Here is a 22349-nt window from a genome sequence, read left to right on the forward strand (position 1 = left end):
TTCACTGGTACACTTGAGGAACTACTACACTGTTATCTGTTTATTATATTTTTATTATACGTTTGGAGCCACAAGCGAAAGGATAGGAACATCCGATCCATCCCTCCGCCCGCATGAATTTTCAATTTTGGAGCAACCCATTAGTTAAGCGAACGACGTCGTTAGCTTCAACCCATAAATTAAACGAGTCAGGAAGAAGAGCCCACGTCTAATATTTTTCTAAAACCCCTAAAAACCCACAGCAGCAATAAGCAAAAATATCTGTGGTTGCATCCTCCTCCAAATTCCCAATCCATTGGAAATGCAATCTTCATCTTCGACTTGCTAGGTGATTTAAATAGAGAAAATATATATATATATATACACAAGATCAAATCATAACGGCAGCCTTTTAGATCATCATATATATTGGCCATAATGTTGGCTGCTAAAAATCTTCAAAGACAGTCCCTCAGAGCCCTCTCTTCTCTCTTCTTCTTCAATTCCTCCAAGTAATGCTCCTTCTGTTCTATGTGTGTCTCTCTCCGTTTGCTTTTTGAATTCTTGCTAAAGTTTTCTTTCTTTCTTTCTTACTTTTTAAAGGAATGCGGTGAAGGGTGAAGGAGATGGTTGGACGAAATGGGGCGGCGGCGGCGTGATTGAGGGGAGTGTTTTTCCTGTGAAAGATGTGTGTTTTGTTTCAATGAGGAGAGTGTGGAATGGCTTCGACGGGGCTCGGGGATTGTCAGCCAAGAGTATGAGGAGCAAAGTGGAGAGGCGGATGCGAAAGGAATCGGGCAAAACCTTGAGAGAGATTCGGCGGGCTAAGAAGTTGAGGAAGAAATTGATGACTGACGAGGAACGCCTTATTTACAATCTCAGAAGAGTACGTTGCTCCCCTTTATTCTTTTTTAACTCCAATTATCTCTTCTTCACCTCCATCCTTTTCAAAGCATCAAGTTTTGTTCTTTCCCTTCAACTAGTCGAATTATATCCTTTAGTGACCAAGTGCAGGATGAATTTCCTGAGAAGTGAAAGAAATTACTGATGACGAATTTAGTAAAATAATGGCTATGCACCTTGAGGTGTGCTCTATGTGAAGGACAAAATATTGAGAATTTTCGTTTGATCAGTTCCATGATTAAGAGAACATGGTTCATTAGTGGTTCTGCTATGCTTTCTTTTTGCGCACTTGTGATTTACATTCACATATGCCTCTATAGTATTCGATCTCTGTTGTCTTGTGTTTGATACTTTTGGTTTATGGGAATCATTAGTGGCGGATTTTGTGGATGGAGTTTGATACTTTTGCTTCGCTACTCAGATCTTGTTAGTGGGATGAATTGTACTGTCTGTGTGGTCCTGTCTTATGTTACAGTACGGATCTTCTTTCGTGTCACTCCACACTTAATTCTCTCTTTGCTGATGAGATGGTCATATATAACCAATAAGCTAATACATGATGCGTATTAGCTGTTATCAGCTGCTGATGATATATGGCATCTCATTTTTTTGCTGTGCATTAGCATAAAAATATCTTTAGAACTCATTTCTTCTGTGATGGCATACCAGCTTATTGTCTTACGTTAGATATGTCTGTTTTGAACTAGTGTAGGCAAAGAAAAAGGTGGCATTGCTTCTGCAGAAGCTGAAAAAATATGAGCTTCCTGAGCTACCACCTCCATGCCATGACCCTGAGCTATTAACTCCCGAGCAACTGCAGGCATATAAGAAGATTGGCTACAGAAATAGAAATTATGTTCCTGTTGGAGTTCGTGGAGTCTTTGGTGGAGTTGTACAAAATATGCACCTCCATTGGAAGTTTCATGAGACCGTACAGGTTTGTTGCGATAACTTCCCCAAGGAAAGGATTAAGGAAATGGCTAGCATGCTGGCAAGACTGAGTGGGGGAATTGTGGTTAACGTGCATAATGTGAAAACAATCATAATGTTTCGTGGCAGAAACTATCGGCAACCAAAGAATTTGATACCTATCAACACTCTTACAAAGAGGAAGGTCAGTTATGTAGCTTTCTACTCTGTTTTATGCCATTTTATTGCCTGCAAGGTGATTTACTAACTCTAAAGTTGTTTGCCTTTCCAATTTTATTCTTCCAAGCTTATGCTTCAGAGTTTTTTTTTTTTTAATATCCTTCTTGTAAGCGTCTGTACTTATTGGAACTTACATGTATACTACCAAGTCAAGCTTTTCTAAAGGATTTAAATTGTCTGGAAATGGTGCCAAAAATTGCCTGCTGGAAAATATTTGTAGAAAATGAAAGGTTTAACTGGGGAGTTTCGTTTTAGAACATTGGAAGTGTGGATTTGTTAAATAATTCATTCTTTGACTTGTTATCTTTGTTTTGCAGGCATTGTTCAAAGCCAGATTTGAACAAGCACTAGAATCTCAGAAACTAAACATTAAGAAAATCGAGCAGGAGCTCCGCCGGAAGGGAGTAAATCCTGATGATCCTGTTGCAATGGCTAGTATCCAAAGAGTAGCTTCAACATTCTTCAATGCAATTGACAAGAAAGAAGGAAGCCCCTACGTCTTCCAGAGGGACAAAAAGACAGAGATGGTGTCTATTAGCGATCTGCAACAATCACAATCTGCTGAAGACAGTGACCAGGAGGAGCTTGACAGATTCATAGCTGAGATAGAGGATGCAGCTGATAAAGAATGGGCTGCTGAGGAAGCTGCAGAGAAAGAAGAGTTTGGAAAAATCAGATACTGGAACAAGGAAGATTCAGGTGATAGATTCAGAAGATCTGAAAAGATTGGAGGTGATGAATCTGATGATAATATCAGAGGAAGGACACAGAACTGGAGTAGTGCGCGTGGCAGGGAAAGAATCACTGCTTCTGATGATGACGATGGAGATATGTCTGAGGATGATGGTGGATGGGATTCCAATGATAGTCAGGATGTAAGTAATGATGAGACTGATTGTAGTGACTCTGGTGAAGCTCGTGACCGATTTTCTGGGCACAAAGTAGCAAGAAGGCAACAAGATAAGATTCTTAGAAGCAGTAAAAGCACAAGCTTCAGCAGAAATGAGAAATCTAAGTTACGTGTAGAAAAGGTTGTCAAAGATTCCATTTCAGATGGTATGTTGAGTGATCTGGAAGATGTCATGTACGAATCAGATGATAGGGAAAGGCAGAATGTGATGAAATCTAGAGCTCCTGGTTACAATTACCAGAGCAGTACCGATGAGGATGACTATGATCATACGAGGACAGGTAATAAAGATGGTATTGGTAGGATAAAGAGTCCTCCAAATGATGCTGACAGTTCTGCAGCAATTCACCTGGATTTTGGGGTATCAAGGGCAGGGAGTATGAAGGACAATAAAGCCTTGAGAGGCAATTCTGGGGGAGATTGGGGAAGACCTAATGCTGCGATTTCTCATATGTTTAGTGAGTCAGATGCTGAAGAAAACCTTGTCCCAGGAACATCGGAGAATTGTAAGGATTACATTTACAATGAGGAAAATTATGAGCTGAAGAAGGATAACCGGAAGAATAATGGGCATGGCAGAAATATCAAAAACTTTAAAGAGTTAGATGAAACTTGGGATAGTGATTAGTTAAGTTAGGATGCAACTTGATTGTAACATGTTAAGAGTAACCAACCAATACTGGAGATGCACCTCTGGGGCAAGAGCAGGTAATAGGGTAAATATGACAGCTAGATCACTCCATGGATGTTAATTGTAAAGCAAACAGAAAGACTGGAGCAAAATATTTCAGAGGGTTCTTGTCCTGTGAGAGCAACTGGAAGTTCTCTCTAGTTTTTGTTGAGATGGGCTAAAACGAACCAAACATGCTAGCCTATAGACTATTTAAGAATGTACGCTGTGCGCAATGGTGTTCAATTATTTGGTAGGATGGTCAGTGTCCAATCTTTTCCAATTGTTCAGCAGCCTGTTTGTGTTTCTTGGGTTGCGGACATATTTGCTACTACGGATGTTTTGAGGAGTACTTGGTTCTGTTTATGCGGACCAGGTTCTGTCTATACAGATAACTGGACTTGCTCTGAAACCTTGATGCATTTTCAAGGGCTTGCAGTTGGAAACCACAATCTGAACTACTCAAAAGACAAACTGGAGGTGTGATATCTGCTTGGCATTGTTTTCCCTGGCATGCAAAATTGGAGTTGGAGGGTATTTTTCTGGGAAACATGGCATGGACAGTGTCCCATTCGAGCAATAATAAATGTTGACACGGTGAATTTTCTGTCAGTTTCAGCATCCACTCCAGCCTACTGTATTATCTACTTTGAGAAAACAATGCTTTATTGCCTGTCATGTTGTCGCTCTTTCGTCTATCCTATATGAAAACATTGTGATTCGAGTTTTGAGATGAGGATGTTTGCAGTTCTGGTAAAGGTTTTTTAGGTACGTATAAACGGCAAGTAATAATGAAATGAGGGAATGGAGACAGAATAGCAGTCAAAGACTCAACTCTTTTGAGACAAGTACAAGTGGAGAACTGGGGATTGGTGAGGCTGCCAAACTCAACTTCTTGAACTCTTTAATAGCTAGTGCAAATTCAATAGCATATAACACGTTTAGTTCTGGGATGCATCCATGCATGGATGAATTTCGAAAAGGTTATCTAGAAGGAGAGGGTAATGAGTATTGCCTAAAGTCTTAGCTGTTTTTTTGGCACATAGTCCTCCTGAACTTCTTGGTAGAAATGCACTTTGGTAGGTAAATTTATGGTGGAAAATTCAGCACCGTTTGTAAAGTCTGGTAACTTTTCCGAAATGGCTTGATTAAGTTGTTATGAATGTGCTCCAAAAAAAAAATAAAAAGTTATGAATGTTGTTTGTTCAACGAAAAGTGTGCTTAGTTTTGATCCTCGATGGGTCGTGAATGGTGCCTTTGGAGCTAGTTGTTGGGAAGCCAATTGAGAACCCCGTCGGGGAGGTGAGAAAGAGTTACTATTAAAGGTGGACAAAACTGAAAACGCTAGCTCTTTAAACAAGAGCAGACAAATGTATGATAAACCGTTTATCTAAGTTCCTTAGGCTCTGTTTGGGGTTGCGGTGCTTTTGTTAAAAAAGTACTTTTAAAGTGTTTAGTGAATATCATTCCATAAAATTAGGAGTCGAGTTTTTTATGTTAAAAGTATTTTAAGCAAAAACTCAAATTTGGTATTTTTAAAATAGCTTTCATAATTTATAAAAATAAAAAAAAAGAAACATCAAATTTAATCATTTTATCTTAGATTATGAGCCAAATAAAGAGATAAATACTTTTAAAAATTTCTAAATTACACATTATTCGATGCAAAAAGCACTTATTGAAATGCGTTTTCAAAAAATATATTTAAAAGCATTTAAATAGTTAATAAGTACTTTTATTAAAAGCTTTATTGAAAAAGTACTTTTTAATGAATCACCGCAACTCCAAACGGCCCTTAATGTACCATAAGAAGATAGAGCCAAACGTGGATTAGAAATACAAATACTACCGTACGAGCAATTTTTAATAAGAGATGCATTTGCACAGAGCCCTAAAGTTGTTCAACTTAACAACCAATATATTATTATTGTTCTTGATTATCTAGAAATTTCTTTTATTTAACCGGACACTGAAATCCCAAATCTTTCTGGAACCGGGAAAGGTGACTTTGAAGTCAAAATTCCAACTTCTGGTCAGACAGACAACAAATGTAATGTTTCCTTAAAAGCGTTTGAAGCCCAAAGTGTGAACTACCTTTGGAAAAACCATGCATGCAACTGTGTGTCGGCTAAGAACGGAAGGGGCGGTAGAAATTTCACCACTCCTTCCTGGAAGCATCGCAGCAAGATGCAAGGTATCATCTTTAATAGACGGTGGTATTTATGTTGGCGTAGAGAGTGAATCCTTTTGCACAAGATAAAAAGATGGGTCCAGTTTGCAGTTGTAAAGTAAAGGTCGTATGCTCCAATAAGAAGAAGTTGTTGACTACCCTCTTCCTATCCAAATAACAACGGGGTTCACCACAGGGGGACACGTGACATTCCAGTCGAAACCTGACAAACCACCACCCCGGTGGCCATAATCGAATAATTATGGTGGTGGTGGTTCAATTCAGAATACGCACTTGGAAAAAGAACCAACTTGAATTCAGAGCACATTTGTAGTCAGATCAAAGTGCAAAGAAGCCGAAACCACATCACATCACATGCTAGTCGTAAATTTTTGGTCTACTGCAACAACCGTCTTACAAAGCCTAGGAATTGTTCCTTGATCCTTAAAGTTTTGTCAAACTTGCTCTAGATTCAGTCACCAGCAATACTGAAAATTTCACTCAAGTCTCAACAGTTCACAAAATTCAAAATAAGTGGTCTCTGCAAGAAAATTACGAGGGTAAACCGAAGAAAGGTAAGCAGAATCCAAGATGGAAAGGAACGTACACGAACAATGCATAAATGCCTCGGGTGGAATAAAGTCAGCTCTACAGCTAATGGAATCTTTGCTCAGTCAGATGATTGTGTAAATTAGTGTCAAAAAAAAAAAAAGAAGAACAAAAGGCAAAACAAAGTTCCTACACAAAGAAAATCCTGAGAAATGCCATGTAACTCTACAGCATCTTCAGGGTTATGCAGCAACAGTGAAGCAGAGTTTGTCCACAACTCTCACGTCATTACGCCCTAATCATTCTCCCAACTTGGTAAACAATGCAGCAATACAGACAAAGTTTACCCAGTAAACCAGCAAGCCATCCATTCTTCCCTGCTTTACTCAGACATAATGACCTAAATCTTGTTGAAACCATCAAGGCATGTGGCCATATCCGAAAACTGTATATGTCATCACCATCAGTTACACTGCATACCTATCATGGTGCAGGACATGTTCTGCCTCTCTGTTGATAACCTAAGCACCTCACTCTCTTACTCCAGCCATGTCAGCCTTCTCTTCTACAGTTCCCAGGTAAAAGGTATTTGTACTTGTCAGCATTGTCCAATAAATGAGCAGGAAGATGAACTCCTGAATAAGAATGAGGAATCGGTCCCAACCTCCTAATGATATCCTTGAATGTGTACTCCTCTGGAAGCATGTCATATAAATCAGCTCCTCGGCAGATAATATCTTGAATCCTCTTGGGGTCCAAATAATGAGAGAACCTCACTCGATCATTATGGCTGTAGGCTTTCATCTTGAATATAAAATCACTGATATGGCGGAAACAAAAGCTACAATGCCACCCTGCATCCGATAAGAGATAGTCAGTCTGACGATAGTGTGCATACCTAGTTTTCCCCCTCCGGTACCTATGTACTGAAGCTCTCCAGCTTTTGGAGTCGAAGTAGAACTCAAACGAGTACAAGTAGTTCCTCAGCTGAAGGTGAAGAATCTGAGGGATGTCATCACACCATCTTAAGAGATTAATCGTGTGCCTGCTCGGAATTTCATCAACGTCAGACATTATCAGCAAATCATCATCCTCAATTCCAGCTATTTGGAGAAGCTGGTCAAGTGCCACCCTCTGATATGCCTCTTCAATAAATGGGTTTTCGCCTCTTCGAAATCTTCCCCCAATTGTTCCATATGTCAACCTCTGCTCAACGAATTTAAACTTGTCCCGACTCAGCGCAAAAAAGTAGGGCTTCGGTAAAGCAGTAAACGTCGAATTTGATTCAAGAAGAACATACTGTGTCACATAAGGATACAACTCTTTCCAGCGGATTGTAAGCATGTCTACTTCATTATTAAACAATACAGCATCATAGACACGTCTGGGAAATTCACGTACTCCCCAACCGTGAAGCTTGCAAAGATTCTCCATCGTGATGTTCTCATGGTAATAGTGAGTCATCTCAATAAATGGCTTAGGAGGAGATTGCCATAATGGCCGCAGAAAGTAGGTCACCTTCTGCCCATGAAAGTAAGCACCAACTATGCATGTTGGCACAAACAAAAACAAAACGATCAGCGTCTTGACATCTAGCCCTTGACAGAAACAGCGCAGTCTTGACATGCTCAACGGCGAGTTTGAGGTCTGCAGCAAATTCAAAATAACAACTTTCTAAGATGCTCAGTTTTTGAAGAATCAAGCCAAAGAAGCAGCACTGGTCATTGATGCCATACGGTACAACAATATGTGTATTGTGAAATTCCTAAAAGCTACACATAACTGTAACATACAAAACATCCAGAACCAATAATATCCTCCTCCAATGTTCAATTGACTAGTTGCTACTTCACTAAGTAAGCGATACAAATGGGCAAACAAAATAAATAAACACAACACGTTCACCACTCGAGCATATGATCAAGGAAAATGGAAGTGAAGCAGGGGAAAAGAGAGGACGTGTGCAAGAAGAATAACAGACATTGCTGGTTTTAACAAAATAAAAAAAAAAAAAAAAACAGTAATAACGAGATCCTGTTATATGCATGGATATATGTTGAAGAACATCCCAAATAATCCCACAAAATGGAAAAAAAAAAATCCAAGAAAAATCATTTGCATACCCACAGAAACAAGCACGAAGTCTTCAACTTCTTTTTAACGGTGATTAGTGAAGAAACATATAACTAGACAGAAAATTAGTTAACGAAGAAAACAACAAACCTGGCTACCGCAAACGTCTTCACAAATATCGTCACTTTTCTTATACCCATCAGACATCATAGGCTCCTTAATTTAAGGGAATATCAGTACACCACTCCAAAAAAAAAAAAAAAGAAGAAGAAAAGGCCGGGTCCAGGATCAGCCCTTCCCCTCTTTGTCCACTTTTCTCTCCGTGGGAGGAAATCCACTGATATACAGAGAAAACCCCTGATCAAATCTAGGCTTCAATTACAAAACACGGATGGAAATTCCAATTGCCCATAACGGGACGGTCTGAAATTTGGACGGTGGGTGGGGGTGGGGGAAGGAAAGTGCATGTATGCGCTTTCTGAAATTTGCAATGATAACTTGGAGACGCCAATTAATTACAGGCCTTGAACGGATGGATATTGGGTCTGTCAAGAAAGCTACATATATAACAACATGTTCTGGGAATATATGCGTTGAGGTTGACGTTATTGCCTTTGTTTGTTTCCTTCCTTCTTTCTCTCTTTCCTGTGTATGAGGGATGTCTCTCTCTTTCCTCTGTCTCTAATGGTGTTTTAAAGATGGGGAGGAAAGAGAGAAGAAAACATTCATTCTCCTTACAAGAGAGACGGAGAAGAGAAAGAGGAGAGTGGAGGGTAAAAGTGTTGATCGAGGAGATCGTTTGAATTCCTAAATTTAAAAGAAAAAGGGAAATAAAGGAGTAGAAATTGCGGGGCAGTTCCGTTCCGGAGATGAGAAGGAGAATTAATTAAATTCATATCCACATAGAAATAGTAAAAAAGTAAATCCTATCAGTATCAGACTGTCAGGTAAAAGAAAGAGAATATGGAAAAAGAGATTCAGATAGGATTGGTTTGAATTGAGGGACAGGTGGCAGCACCAGTCGATAACAATTAGCGTTGCAGCTTAAATTTGATTTTCCAAAAATTAATCTTTTACCATAATGGGATATTTGTGTCTCTGAATTTATATACTTAATCCTCTCAACTTGTTGCTACATTTCACTCCGAACTAATTTAAATCCTGTAACAATTATGAACCTAAAGTTGTCACCGAATAACTATATTTTTTATTATCCTAAAACAAGATAGATGACAAATTAAAGCCCAAAGGTAACCAATTTGGGTATTTTAATTTGATCATTCCTTTACGAAAAATAATTATCCGACACAGATAGAATAAATAAATATCAGCATCCAAAGCTAATAGTCACAGAAGACACAAGGCCCCGATCCCATGATATTATATACTCCCGCTATCCCATTAAAAGTGTCATATTTTTCATTTTAAAATATTTCAAAACATTTGTCACGTTGAAAAAGTCAAATTGCCTTTTAATCTCTCTTTCTAATATAGTCACTCTTTTGCAATCATATACATGTTATCATTCACTTTTAAATTTTGAATTTGTGGGAGTAAAATTAGAAAGAGAAACACAAACATCACAATCAAACCACTATTTTAAAAAAGTTTTAGATTCCCGAAACATGACTAAATAATTGAGACGGAGGGAGTGCTATTTTTCTAACTTGTTGCTCAATAATCATTCATTAACACATTTAAATTACGCCCAAGTGAATAAACACAATCATAATATTTGTACAACTCTATTTAGATTTTTTTTTTTTTTTTGGATTCAAATTGACCATAATTTGTTAAAGAAACTAACACCTGAGATCTCTATTAAGACGAATATCCATTAAATACCGATCACCCCAAAGCGTATTGGACAATCATGATATTCAAATACTATTGCCTTCTTGAGCTCTTGCACCCTCCCAAATTTAGTTGTGCCTACCATATATGTTTTGCCATTTGGCTTGAAATACATGGAGATGATGTGCAAGAAACTAAAAATAGTCGGTCATTATCATTGCGCTTTTGGTGCATTTGGCTGAATCGGATAAAACGAGCAGCTCTTAATTAAAGAGAATTAATTGGGGTTCAAGAATAAAATATTTAATTCACGTTAATTGTTTGGAACAACTTATGGACAAATTACACGGTTTTGAACGTATGTTCCTTTACACATGTGTTAATTACTATGGAGTATGTATGTGATCTCCTTAATGATCCAAAAAGGATTAATTAACACCAATCTGTACTAATGATGGACCACCTACCTAAAAGAAATAGAAGGATTAATTGGGAGCGTACGAGGTGCCGCTGCAATTTTGGTCTCGCGTTCCTTGTCATTAGCGATGGCTGTTTCAACTTTCATGGTCGCATGTCACAAGTCAGAACGGCAATAACAATTACTACTGCTGACAACAACAACGGTTCTACTTCAGATTTTCCAACTTCCAAAGCACTAGATTACCTCCCATTTGACTATTGACGAGGTCCGTCAATACGCGCAATTAATTTCCCCCCTTGGAAGTCCAGAGAACATACACAATCAACTACTAGAATAAATCTCCACTCCTTTTTATATCTATAGCAAGTGTAACTTCACCACGTCTTTTAGATCTCTCTTAGGTGATTGGAAACATGGAAGGACGGTAGTAGACGAAGTACAAAAACAACGTACCGTAATTGAGAAATAAGGGGTTGGTTTGAGTGGTATGATTTTTTTTTATGGATGTCTAAGAGTGTGTTTGATAAAAATGAAATATGAAATATGAAATCTAAATTTATTAAATTATTAAATATTAAAATTGATATATTTGAGCGTGGACAAGGGACCGGTACAGTTTGTCAGAAAATCGTTCGAACCGATTTTGTACAAAATGTATAAGATGTAAATTTGTATGCATATGGTGTAACTCATTTTCAACAATGTGTAATTATAGAACAAAATTTTGTAAGTTCCATACATGGTGTGAAAAACTATAATATAAGATGCAATTTAGACCTCTTTTTTTTTTGGCTAAATCTTGGCCATGAACCTTTAGGAACCATTCATGTCCCTCCTCCATTTGAGCGTATATCATATTAAATGATAAGTGAATAATTTATCACTTATTTTTTAGAGCTAGTTTTGCCTAAGAAAGTTAGCGTCACTTAATTAATTCAATTGTTCAATTTCTAATTATCAGATAAGTTTGCATATGTTAATATCTGAATTTATTAAATTTAACATCTGAATTGGATTATCAAACAGGTCCTAAAATTTTTATTGCAACTGTAGCTTAATGTAAAATGTTTATTAAAAAAAAACTTTTAGTGTATTTAAAACTATCTTGAGGATAATTATAAAATCCGTCATTTCTATGTGCCACGTATCGCACCACCTATCCCTACACCACTATTGCCGTCCCTACCACTATCGCTTGCCACCATTCTCTCTAAGGGTACAAACGAGTTGAGTTTTGCCCTAATCAAGCCGAATTTCTAATTAATTTTAAGAAACTCGAACTCAAGCACGAGCTTGACGAGCTCAAAATGTCAAACTCGAGTTTGAGATTAAAAAATTAAAAAATAATTATTATTTTATTTTTTAAAATAAAAAAATTATTATTTTATTTTTTAAAATGAATAAAATAATAATTTTTCTTAACAAATAATAAAATATTAGGAATATATATGTAATTTTACTATTAAAATTATATATATATATAATCGAGCTCGCAAGGCACTCGTGAATCAACGAGCTTAATATTTTTGAGTTCAAGCTCGACTCGAGATCAATATTGACCAAGTTCGAGTCAAGCTCGTATTCAATTGCGAGCGGCTCGATTCGTGTACAGTTCTAATTCTCTCATTTATTCTCATCACCTTCCCCTTGTCTTTATCCTCCTCTTTTCTTACCACTTCCTTCCCCTACTTCCTGCCACGCCTCTCTCTCTTGCTCCTCCATTTGCTTCACCTCCTTCCTTCCTCTCTTTCCTCATCGCCGCCCTTCTCATCTCTTTTCCCATCCCTTACCCACCCCCTCTTTGAATTTAGGTGAGACCAAAAAATGGTGAAAGGAAAAAATGAGAGGTAGTGATGGCGAAAGTGGGGAAGAAATGGTGGTGCAAGAGAGAGGGCGATGATGGTAGGAATAAGTGATATGGTAAGGGAGGGTGGTGATGAAAGAGGAAAATAAGTGTGTATTTTTTATATTTCGGGGTTATGTTTTTATAAAACAATTATGGCAATATATTGTGAGTTTTGTGAAGAAAGTGGGTAAAGCGAATCAAGTTATATGACCGCAATCTTATAGGGTCAATGATGATGCGCAGTGTATAATTTAGAAATGGGAAAATGAACCATCTTGAAAGTTTTGGATAGGGTATTATTTGAAATATTATTTGGAATAATTACTGTAGCACTTTTTGTGATATGATGTATGTGAGATAAAAAGGTGATTGGGAATATAAAAAGGTGGGTTGAGAAATGTGTTTATGATGCAAGCGAAATATTATTTGAGATATAGGAACTATCCAAACAAACCCAAATGTCCTGTTTAGATTGTTATTTTTGGATATTTTTATAAAAAAAAATATACTATAATAATTTAATATATGTAAGGTAGAAATATGATTGAAAACTGTGCTCATAAAAAATGTAACAATTTTTTGGTGAAGAACTCCAACCCAAACACTATGAGCATATGAGAAAAATATTCATGGCCTTTATGTGCTAGATGATGCACTATTATTAATTACTAGTATTCAAGACACATAAATATATATATGTAATTAATAGAAAATATATTTATAAAATAATTTTACTATATTTGTTGAAATTATTTGGGATAATTGGTTTTATATTTGATAATAGATATATAAAAAATTCATCAAAATAAAAAAAAATATATAAAAATAAATTTTAGTGGTAAATCATAACCATAGCTGATAGTTACTAATAAAAATTATGATTTATTAAATAGGTTGAGAAATAGAATAATAAGAAATATGTGTTAGAATTTGGTAGTGGATAGTTATCAGGAATAATTTGGAAAGAGCATAAAACACGGAATTTATCTACACCAAAAGCCTCTCTCCCTCGTTATAGTACGGATATTAGATTTTTGTGTTTTTTGACAAACACTCCAAGGATTTTTATGTGCCACATCAGCAGATATAATAAGTGAAACTACGTCATTTTACACTTGACAGGAAAGTGGACACAAAATATTGGATAGATGATCCAGTCTCATTTATTGGACCCCTGCATTTGAACACTTTTTAAAATTATTGTTAAAAAATCAACACTTGAGACCTCTCACGAGTGCGTGTAATCACTCTTGTAATTTTATCTGTTGGGTTCTCGAGATTCTTTCGATTGTCTGGTGGGATAACATGGTAGTACCAAGGATATTAAAAATGGAAAGACGAGCCATTCTTGTCTGCTTGGTGCTAAAAGATAAACTCTAGATTGGTACGTGTGAATCACATATCAATGCTACTACAGTGTTCAAAGGGTTTATTCCATTAAGTCTCCTCGAAAAATACTCTCTATTTTTCTCATATCGCACCTCTAAAGTTAAATTGCATCAATTTATCTCCCTATAATATTACAATATTTATAAGGTTAATATTATTTGTTCTCCCACTATTTCATTTTTATTTTGATTACACCATATTACCCCCTCTCTAATTTCATCTCCTTGCTTGTGAATTAACTTTACTAGATTTTCTCTTATATTCTAAAACCAATTAATCATTCTATTACACATTAAAATGACTAATTTAAATTTATCACTATATGTATTATGTATTTTTTTTTTTACAAAACTTCACAATCAATCTAACAATATAATATGAGCAGATTCCAAACTTCAAGCCCAAAAAAAATAAAAATAAAAATTCCAAGCGTCAAAGATGATCAAAATTGAATATAACTACAATATCTCATATATAGGACACTGATACTTCGAAAAGTCTACTAAAAATAGCTCATATAGCCATCATAAAGGGAATGAAGATTTTATTATATTTGAACAAAAGCATAACAGCATCTAGTATCTAGATGATGCAATGGAACCTCAATTGTACTCACCAAAAATTTGCAAAATTGAAATTGAAATAATAATATGAAAAATAAATAAAAAAACAGATTTGTAGATTTAGAAAAAGAGAAGCAAAAGTTAATTTTAATTTTTTTTTTAGCTTTGGGACATGTACGACAATTATTCTCAACTTTCTTGCATGTGAACACAAAATAGGATAAAAAAAGAAATTAGGGTAAGGGTAATATGGTTTCATCAAAATGAAAATGGGGTAATGAGAATACAAATAACATCACCCTATTTATAATTAGGTCTTTGATTGAGTTAGACGGTCCAATTTGTTGTTGAATCGGTCATGTTCATCTCCTGTGATTATGTGATGTGACCAAACTAACTCCACAAGAATCAACAATTGACGTAACCAAAATAAATAAATAAATCAATGGAGTGATCAATTTACCCCTTTTTTTCTAGCTAGAATAACCCGCCAATAAATGGGATAGTGAATTATTTGCGCCAATTTATTTATTTGCATTATATACAAAATTTTCAATAACATATTAATATAACATACACCATAATAAAAAAGTGTTATAACATTTTTTTTCAAAAAATTATTTCAAATAATCCACTGTCTAAACATACAAAATGACATGAAGTACACACAATCAAATACGCCGCAGATTGGGCTGTCCAACGTGATTGCACTTAAATGGGAATATTATTGTACTAATGTTCTAGTGGTGGGTGTAACTCTTTCAACTTTCAGGAGGACTTGGTGTAATTTTTTTGAGGTGGCTCATTAGAAACGTTGACTGTTGTGCGAATTGTTATCGTCCCTCTTTTCTTTTTTCTCTTTTTTTGGGTGGTTCTCTTTATGGGGTTTGTTGGGACGAGTTTGATTCGTGATTCCGTGAGCATAAATGGAATGGAACTGTGAGTATTCTCCAATTTATCCGGCACCTCACCTGGGGAGCCATTTTCCTCATCACCGTGCTATGGATATCGAGCACAATGGTAGCCATGTCCCCACCACATTTGATTTGGTCTCATCGCTGACGTTGACCCCGTCAAACATCTGTGGAACGCACTCTTGTTACTTTCAAACGTCCACGCGATGCGCCTATTTCATCCCATGCGCCATTACTCATGGTGAGTGGAATTGCTCCTATCCAAATGTGTCTTCAGAACATGAAGCCCAAAGATTCGATTTTAACAATCATTAAACTTTTGGAATCATCCATACGGTAACAAATAGATTAAGGGCCCCGTTACTGATGGTTTCGGTGCTGTTTCTCTGATAAAAAAAAGTACTAATTTAGATGCTAAAATATTTTAAAGTCATTTGATAAACAACATTTCATAAAATTAAGAGGAGGGTTTTCTGTGTTAAAAGTATTTTTAATAAAGGTATATATATATATATATATTTTTTTAATAAACTACCGCAGCTCTAAATGGCCTTCAATTATGTCTGTATAGTCATTGTAGTTATTTGACTTGGCCTACTCGCACGTCTCACTTCGCCCTTGCATGCATGTTAGGGAATTCTTCTCTTCAATATTTTGTAATTTCTGTGGTACAGAATATTGTTATACATAGACGATTCCTGGTGCCTGTGGCATCTACCTTAGTTAATAGTACTAGTTATTTGGTGTCTGAGTTCCGGCTGGAGGCGGTGGGACATTGCACGGCACCATGGCCATGGGGACTGGGAAGCTATTCGCACGGGGATGCGGACTTCACAGGATATGCTTAGTTTGTGCTTGCGGCAGTCTCAGTCATTGAAGCATAGGGAAGTTTTCCACGCAACTTCCAAGAAATGGCTTGGGCTGGATTCCAAATTATTGGTAATAACAAGTAGGAATACAAACTATTAGTTGGTTGGCTTTTGTAGGCTCAAGACAAAGGGAAAAATAAAAGTACTGATCCAGAAGGCATATATATATGTATATATATACTGCGATTTGAATATACCATAAAATGCTCGATGTATCATACGTGCTGCGATTATTTTGTGCGGCTCTTTTAAGCACTTGGCAAGCTCATAGGAGCAGTTTACTAGGAGACCGTATGAGACAAGAGTTTGAAACATTGCTCGAGGTTTGTGCAAAAATTCCTACTTTCTGGTCGCCTGCCTGCTGCAATTTATCTACCCAAACTTTTTAACCTTTTTGGTTACCTCAAAGCAAAGGTCGATAATGAGAAGAAAGTAAGACAGAGGTCAGCAAATTGTACGTGTACGCAGTCTAGTTCACAGGAAAAGAATGCCCATATGTTATGTTGAACAAATTACATACTCCCCCGGAGGTATCAGACGATCCAGTAACATCATTTGACATAGAACAAAGTTAGGTTTTTGTATGGTTAGACTTTCTTATTAAATTTAAAAGAGTACGTTTTTCTTTTTAAGTTGTAAAAATACTTGTAACATCTTCCTCCCCAGTATATTTTTTTGGCCCCCGGGTTGGGGGGGGGGGGGTTGTGGGGGGTTAAGCTATATACGACTATGATTAGCATAATTTGCTTCTTTTGCCTTTTTTTAAGAGAAAAAAAAAGAAACTTTTAACTTTGTTCCATCAGAGTACCCTTTTTATCTTGTGTATAGGTCTCCTGTCCTGTAGTATAAACCTGATCGATAATCGTAGCAGCTATTCATGTAATTTCCACTGCATCAATATGAGATTTGTGTATAGAGTTCGAGGTAGGACGCTTAGACGATGAGAATTTTGAGTTAGGTAAGGGATGCATCTCCAATTTCTTTCTTTTCTGAATGCTTGTTTGGACGACCCGGTATCCCTCCCTCTTCAAAGTTAATCTGTGGTCAATGTGCGTCCGTAACTTGGCAATTTTCCAACGAAACTAAGGTGCCTAAGCCAGTATGAAGTAGAATAAATGCCCAAATAAGATTACTATGACTCCTCAAGCGTATGAATGACCCGGTTTTTCTTCTTGTCCTTTTAGGCATCTTGTAGTAACTAGGAGGGAAGTCTTCTCTCGCAATTGAAGCAATCTCAGTGGACTTAGGTTGTTCGGTCGCTGGTCCATAACCGGAGGCAAAACTAGAGACATGTACCTAACCCACAAAAGGGTCAAAACTTGGGTAGACTCGATTTTTAAAAATTCAATGATTTAGATTGTGCGGGTCATTGGATATTTGAATATTAGATCTATCAAGTGTAGGTCACTCAGAAGAGACTATAAAAAGTGAAACATTTGTGGCTTCCCGTGAAATTTAGGTCTAGTAGTTGATTAATTCTCAATCGATCAATAATGTAGGGGTGATCATCGGGGGATGGCTGAAATGAAAATCAAGCCAAAGGCGTGAGCGGTATAATAATTTGTGAAGGTAGTAAAAAGATGACCATCGTTACAATTTTCCAATCATTCCTCTCCACATTCTTTTCACTCTTGACTGTCCTCCTCTCCTGACCATCATTACATTTATCAACATGTCAATGAACAAAAAACAAAAGATAATAGTGCTTAATTTATAGCACAAATTCACCCCTTCCCTCTCCTTCCCTCCCTCAACAACACCCCCCCCCCCCTCCCCAAACCCCCAAAACAAAAAAAAAAAGATTTATAGTGCAACTAAGCAGTAGAGAACACAAAATATACTATTAATAATTTTCTTCTATTACACCTCTACCGGTCATCCGGGTACGGAGGAGTCTTTTTCTCTGTGCAATATAGCAAGACTACTTGGAATAGCCATCTCGCAGGTTAAGAAATTGTAGCAGAAACGGCCCATGCTTTTAAGTGGCCTGCTTTAATGTCAAATTGGGTCCTCTTGAAGTCTTCGAGACATCTGCAACGGCTGTGCCCAGATATATGTACTCACCGCCACTGCCTATTGAGCTACAGTCTGGGAGTCTTTGGGCCTGATTATAGCATGGTAAGTCCATCACTTTAGGCTTGACAATTAAATTATACACTTTTTTTTTAAAAAAAAAAAAAAAAAAAAGGTTCTATTACAATCTTTTCTACCTTTATCATTCAACCCTAACTCTCCCCTTAATTTATAAACCTTGTGTTGACTTCAATATTTTTTATTTTAATATTTTGGTGAGGATAATTTAACTTGAATATGTAAAGGTGAAGAACTGTGATAAGATGAGTTAAGCATGATAAACACAATGAAGATCTAAACCCTTGTATGCATTCAAAAATTACAAAAAAGTTGTCCCAAAAAAAATGAAGTAGGAGATTCATAAAATGAAGGTTAACACTTGAACTAATCAGATTTGTATTTAAGAGTTATCCATCGTTGGATTCGAGCATCATTTGTCACAAAGATCTCGTCATTGTCCCCCACTCATCCCACTCATGATCTGGCCCAATTCAACTCCCTTTCTCACATGGTCTCTTCTTCACTCTCATTCATTTCAATTATTCCATTCCTGCTTCGCCCATTCCTTCATTCTCCTTCTCCTACTGCTTGATGAGTGTTTCCCCTCCCTCCCTCCCTCCTTTTTTACTTCCATTTCTGCTCTTCGAAATACTTTACAATTAGTCATTATCGTTTATCTAAATTCTGGAATTCTTCAAGTTCGCTGCTCGAATCAAGTTAAATCCAATTTTTTTATTTTCTCATTCTGTTTTGCATATTTATCGACGAGGGTAACTGTACATCCTTCAGTTTGAGTTGATAACCTCCCTTTTTTTTGTTTTTTGGGTTCTTCTTTACTAAGCTTCCCCTCTTCCTGCATTTGGTGTTGCAGGTGAATCGCTTGCAATCTGAAGGGTACAACGGAGGGGCGCGTTTGCTAATGGGCATTTGCAAAGTTTTTCACAACTATTGCAGGGATAACAACATCAGTCTTCACGAAGGAAATTTCACTCTCGCATACGATACAAATATCCCTCGCCAGGTACAGATGCTTAAGGATTTGGTTATCCATATGTTGCATTCCAGGCTTCTTATATTGGGAAAGTACGAATAAAAATGTAAAAACTCCCAACTGTTTTGACAATCCAGACAGGTTTTCAGGTTCTAGAGTGCTATTATTTTTGTGCTGCACTCAGCTGCCTTCTGGATTTCTATGATATTAGGCAGCTGGTTAAAGTTGATGTCAGGTCAAGCCTCATTCTTAATGCTGAAAAGGAGCTTGGCATTGTTGCCGGTCTCCAGGGCAGGGTAGCACAGGTCTATGGTGGCCTCGTATACATGGTACGTGGGATGCCAAAAAAGATCTGATTTTCAAGAATACATTTTACAACTTTTGTAAAGTCAAAATCAGTTGAGAACTAGTCCTGAAGCTTTTTGTTGTAGCAAGCGGGTGCCAAAAGTTTGTTGTTGAAAGTATAATTGAATTTGAACCAATAATTCCTGCAGGCGCACGTTTGGTGATAATGCACTTCGTCTGGTGACAAATGTACTGATTCGACAAGTGCCTTGGTGCACTGTACATCTTTCGATTGAGAATTGGCAAAAAAATAGGGAATCCAGTTGCCTCTGGGGATCCTGATTTATCAAACAGCCATTGTCATGTAGTAGGTTGTTGTTTATTGTGTAAAATGGATTGAAGCCGTGCAAAATCAAATGGAACAGAAGAGAGTCCCCAGCTTTCTACAGGACGCAGCACCCAGTCGAAGATAGGAGTTTTCTAGGGTCAAACCACTTAATAGTTCTTCCCCTATGAATTTGTAAAATCTGTTGAAATATAACCAGAAAGGATAGCAATCAAACCAGAGTCATATTATACATGAATTACATCTCGAATGTCTTTAAAATTTCACATAATTTATGGAGTGAGAAGGCCCATGGCGCGGCGTTTTTGGTCGTATTTCTTCCATCCAAAAGGGCAGCCATAGACAAGTGCCCAACCCAAGGGTTTCTTGGGGATCTCCCTCCTTTCGGCCTTCCTGGATCGCAGAGAAGTCTGTAACGGTCCTAACGGAGTAGAAGAAGGAACTTTAAAAAGGCATTTTACTCCTGAACTAAATCAATCTTCGTAGAGTGACGTCATCAGCTCATGCGGCTTCGACGCCCATACCGGCAGCTCAGTGAAGGATTTCGTAAAATTCTCCTCTCTTGCGCTACACAAGGCTTCGGCCACATCGCATAGCCTTGCTACATCTTCAATTATAGATTTTTGGGCTTCCGCCTGCAAATTGGATTGGATTACAAAAGCTCCAACTTATTACTATTTTGTTTTTCACAAAAAAAAAAGCTAAAATAAAAATGAAACCTAGGGAAGCAAATGATGCATGCATTTTTACCTGCAAGAGAAGTTCATCGGCAAGATGCCGGCAAGCGGAGTCCGACGATTGTTCAGGAGGGACTGGGGAAGTCGTTGTGACTTGGTCAGACGACGTAGCAGCGTCATTGGGTTGTCGAGAATTTTGCTGCATGTCCTTCAAGGTGTTCGACAAATGTACCCACTGTTCGATCTCTTGTTGGTACTTGTGTTTGAGCTTGAGGAGTGCTCTTTTCTTCCTTTGCCGGCGGTTCTGCTCTTCAACGGCCGGATCCGGTAGCCCCGGTGCCGAACTGGAGGAAGGAAGGTCGACACGGGGACGTTTCCTGCGTTTGTAGACGAAACCGTCATCGTTGATGAGTTCCCACTCATCGTCAGGTTCCCAGTTCACTGGGGTGGTGGCCATTGGGCTTCTCCCGACAGCCAAATCTGGAAAACACTCGGAAAATTAAAAGTTAAAAATAAAGCTTTGGGAGAAAGAGAGGGAATTCAAAATATTTGGAGCGCAGGGAATTTCGTTGGACTTGGGTCTCCAACAGGGCAGCAACTTCAACCGGGAAGACATGCATGTTGACATAAGCAGCTATCAAAAATTAAATTACTGAAATGCCCTTTAAATTGGTACTAGTACTGTAGTACATGACACTGGATCATCTAATCTAGGGGCCCCTGGAGCGGACAATTTCATCATACAACGCTAGTATAGTATGATGTGATGAATGTAGGCATTGTGACAATAAATGCGTAGATATTAATTAGGGTAAAAAATAAAAAAGTACCTGTGATAAATCTAATATATGAAAAAGTTTCATGTGATTTTAAAATATACAACACGACACCTCGTATTTAAATTATAAAAATGACGGAATCCGTTAAACTTAACGAAAATGGATGAAATGACCAGAATGCCCTGATATAATTAAGTAAAAAACAGCTCAAAAAAATCATTTGTTTTATTCTCTAGATAGAGAGAATTTAGGGTTAAGGGGTAGAATAGGTATATTTGTTAAAAATTAGGTATAAAAAAATTTTTTTAGATTCCAATAAGTCATTTCCGTTAAATTTAACGGATTCCGTCACCTTTATAATTTAGTTCAAAGTACGGAGTATCGTGTTGTATATTTTGAAACTATGGAGGATTTTCTGTATATGAGTTTTTTTGTAGTTTATCCTATTAATTAAGGTAATAACATGCAAAAACATAACAGAGCTATTCACTTGGTGAAATTTGTTTTGAAAAATTGTGGCTCCCTTGGATGGTGAGTTTTAGGCTTGTTTTGGAAAGGCATGAGTGTGTTTGGATTATTGAAATATTTCACATAATATTTTATTTGTATCGTAAATATATTTTTCAATTCATTTTTTAATTATTTTTTTATTTCACATACATCATATCATAAAAAGTGCTATAGTAATTATTTCGAATAATATTTTAAACAATACTCTATCCAAACACACTCTTTACAATTTTATCTACAATAATTTGTTAAAACATTCTAAATTTTATTAAAAAAACCTCAAAATACTTAAAAAAAACACATCCATATCCCTCCTCCTGCCACCCTACCTAGTACCTACTTCCACCATTGCTGCCCCACTCCCTCTACTTCCACCTCTTTCCCCTTTTCCTCTTCTTTCCCTAGCTTCCTCCTCTTTTTCCCTCCTCATCCTCCTACTCTTTTCCCCTTCACCTCGCCACTCTACATTTTTTTCCTTCTCCTTTATTT

At 37.1% G+C, this 22349-nt stretch overlaps 4 protein-coding genes across 4 annotated transcripts; 2 read left to right on the forward strand and 2 right to left on the reverse strand.

The window, feature by feature from the left end:
* The first annotated feature begins 430 nt into the window (after nt 1-430).
* On the forward strand, nt 431-4342 carry LOC113751377 (CRM-domain containing factor CFM3, chloroplastic/mitochondrial). Its single transcript, XM_027295366.1, has 4 exons — nt 431-491; nt 583-865; nt 1595-1996; nt 2349-4342. Exons 2-4 carry the CDS (start codon nt 683-685, stop codon nt 3567-3569), a joined length of 1806 nt encoding a protein of 601 aa, XP_027151167.1. The 5' UTR covers nt 431-491; nt 583-682; the 3' UTR covers nt 3570-4342.
* A 2031-nt stretch (nt 4343-6373) lies between these two features.
* On the reverse strand, nt 6374-9170 carry LOC113754479. Its single transcript, XM_027298917.1, has 2 exons — nt 8554-9170; nt 6374-7977 (listed from the first exon to the last, which is right to left on the reverse strand). Exons 1-2 carry the CDS (start codon nt 8611-8613, stop codon nt 6883-6885), a joined length of 1155 nt encoding a protein of 384 aa, XP_027154718.1. The 5' UTR covers nt 8614-9170; the 3' UTR covers nt 6374-6882.
* Nucleotides 9171-15342: 6172 nt separating this feature from the next.
* LOC113752867 (glucuronokinase 1) lies at nt 15343-19924 on the forward strand. The gene is made up of 5 exons (XM_027296909.1): nt 15343-15571; nt 18936-18988; nt 19144-19293; nt 19401-19592; nt 19758-19924. The coding sequence occupies exons 1-5, from the start codon at nt 15343-15345 to the stop codon at nt 19770-19772; spliced, it is 639 nt and encodes a 212-aa protein (XP_027152710.1). The 3' UTR covers nt 19773-19924.
* A 92-nt stretch (nt 19925-20016) lies between these two features.
* LOC113753936 lies at nt 20017-21151 on the reverse strand. Its single transcript, XM_027298214.1, has 2 exons — nt 20645-21151; nt 20017-20529 (listed from the first exon to the last, which is right to left on the reverse strand). Exons 1-2 carry the CDS (start codon nt 21026-21028, stop codon nt 20368-20370), a joined length of 546 nt encoding a protein of 181 aa, XP_027154015.1. The 5' UTR covers nt 21029-21151; the 3' UTR covers nt 20017-20367.
* Nucleotides 21152-22349: the final 1198 nt, after the last annotated feature.

Source organism: Coffea eugenioides, chromosome 11, assembly GCF_003713205.1.
Source record: "Coffea eugenioides isolate CCC68of chromosome 11, Ceug_1.0, whole genome shotgun sequence".
Lineage (NCBI taxonomy): Eukaryota > Viridiplantae > Streptophyta > Magnoliopsida > Gentianales > Rubiaceae > Coffea > Coffea eugenioides.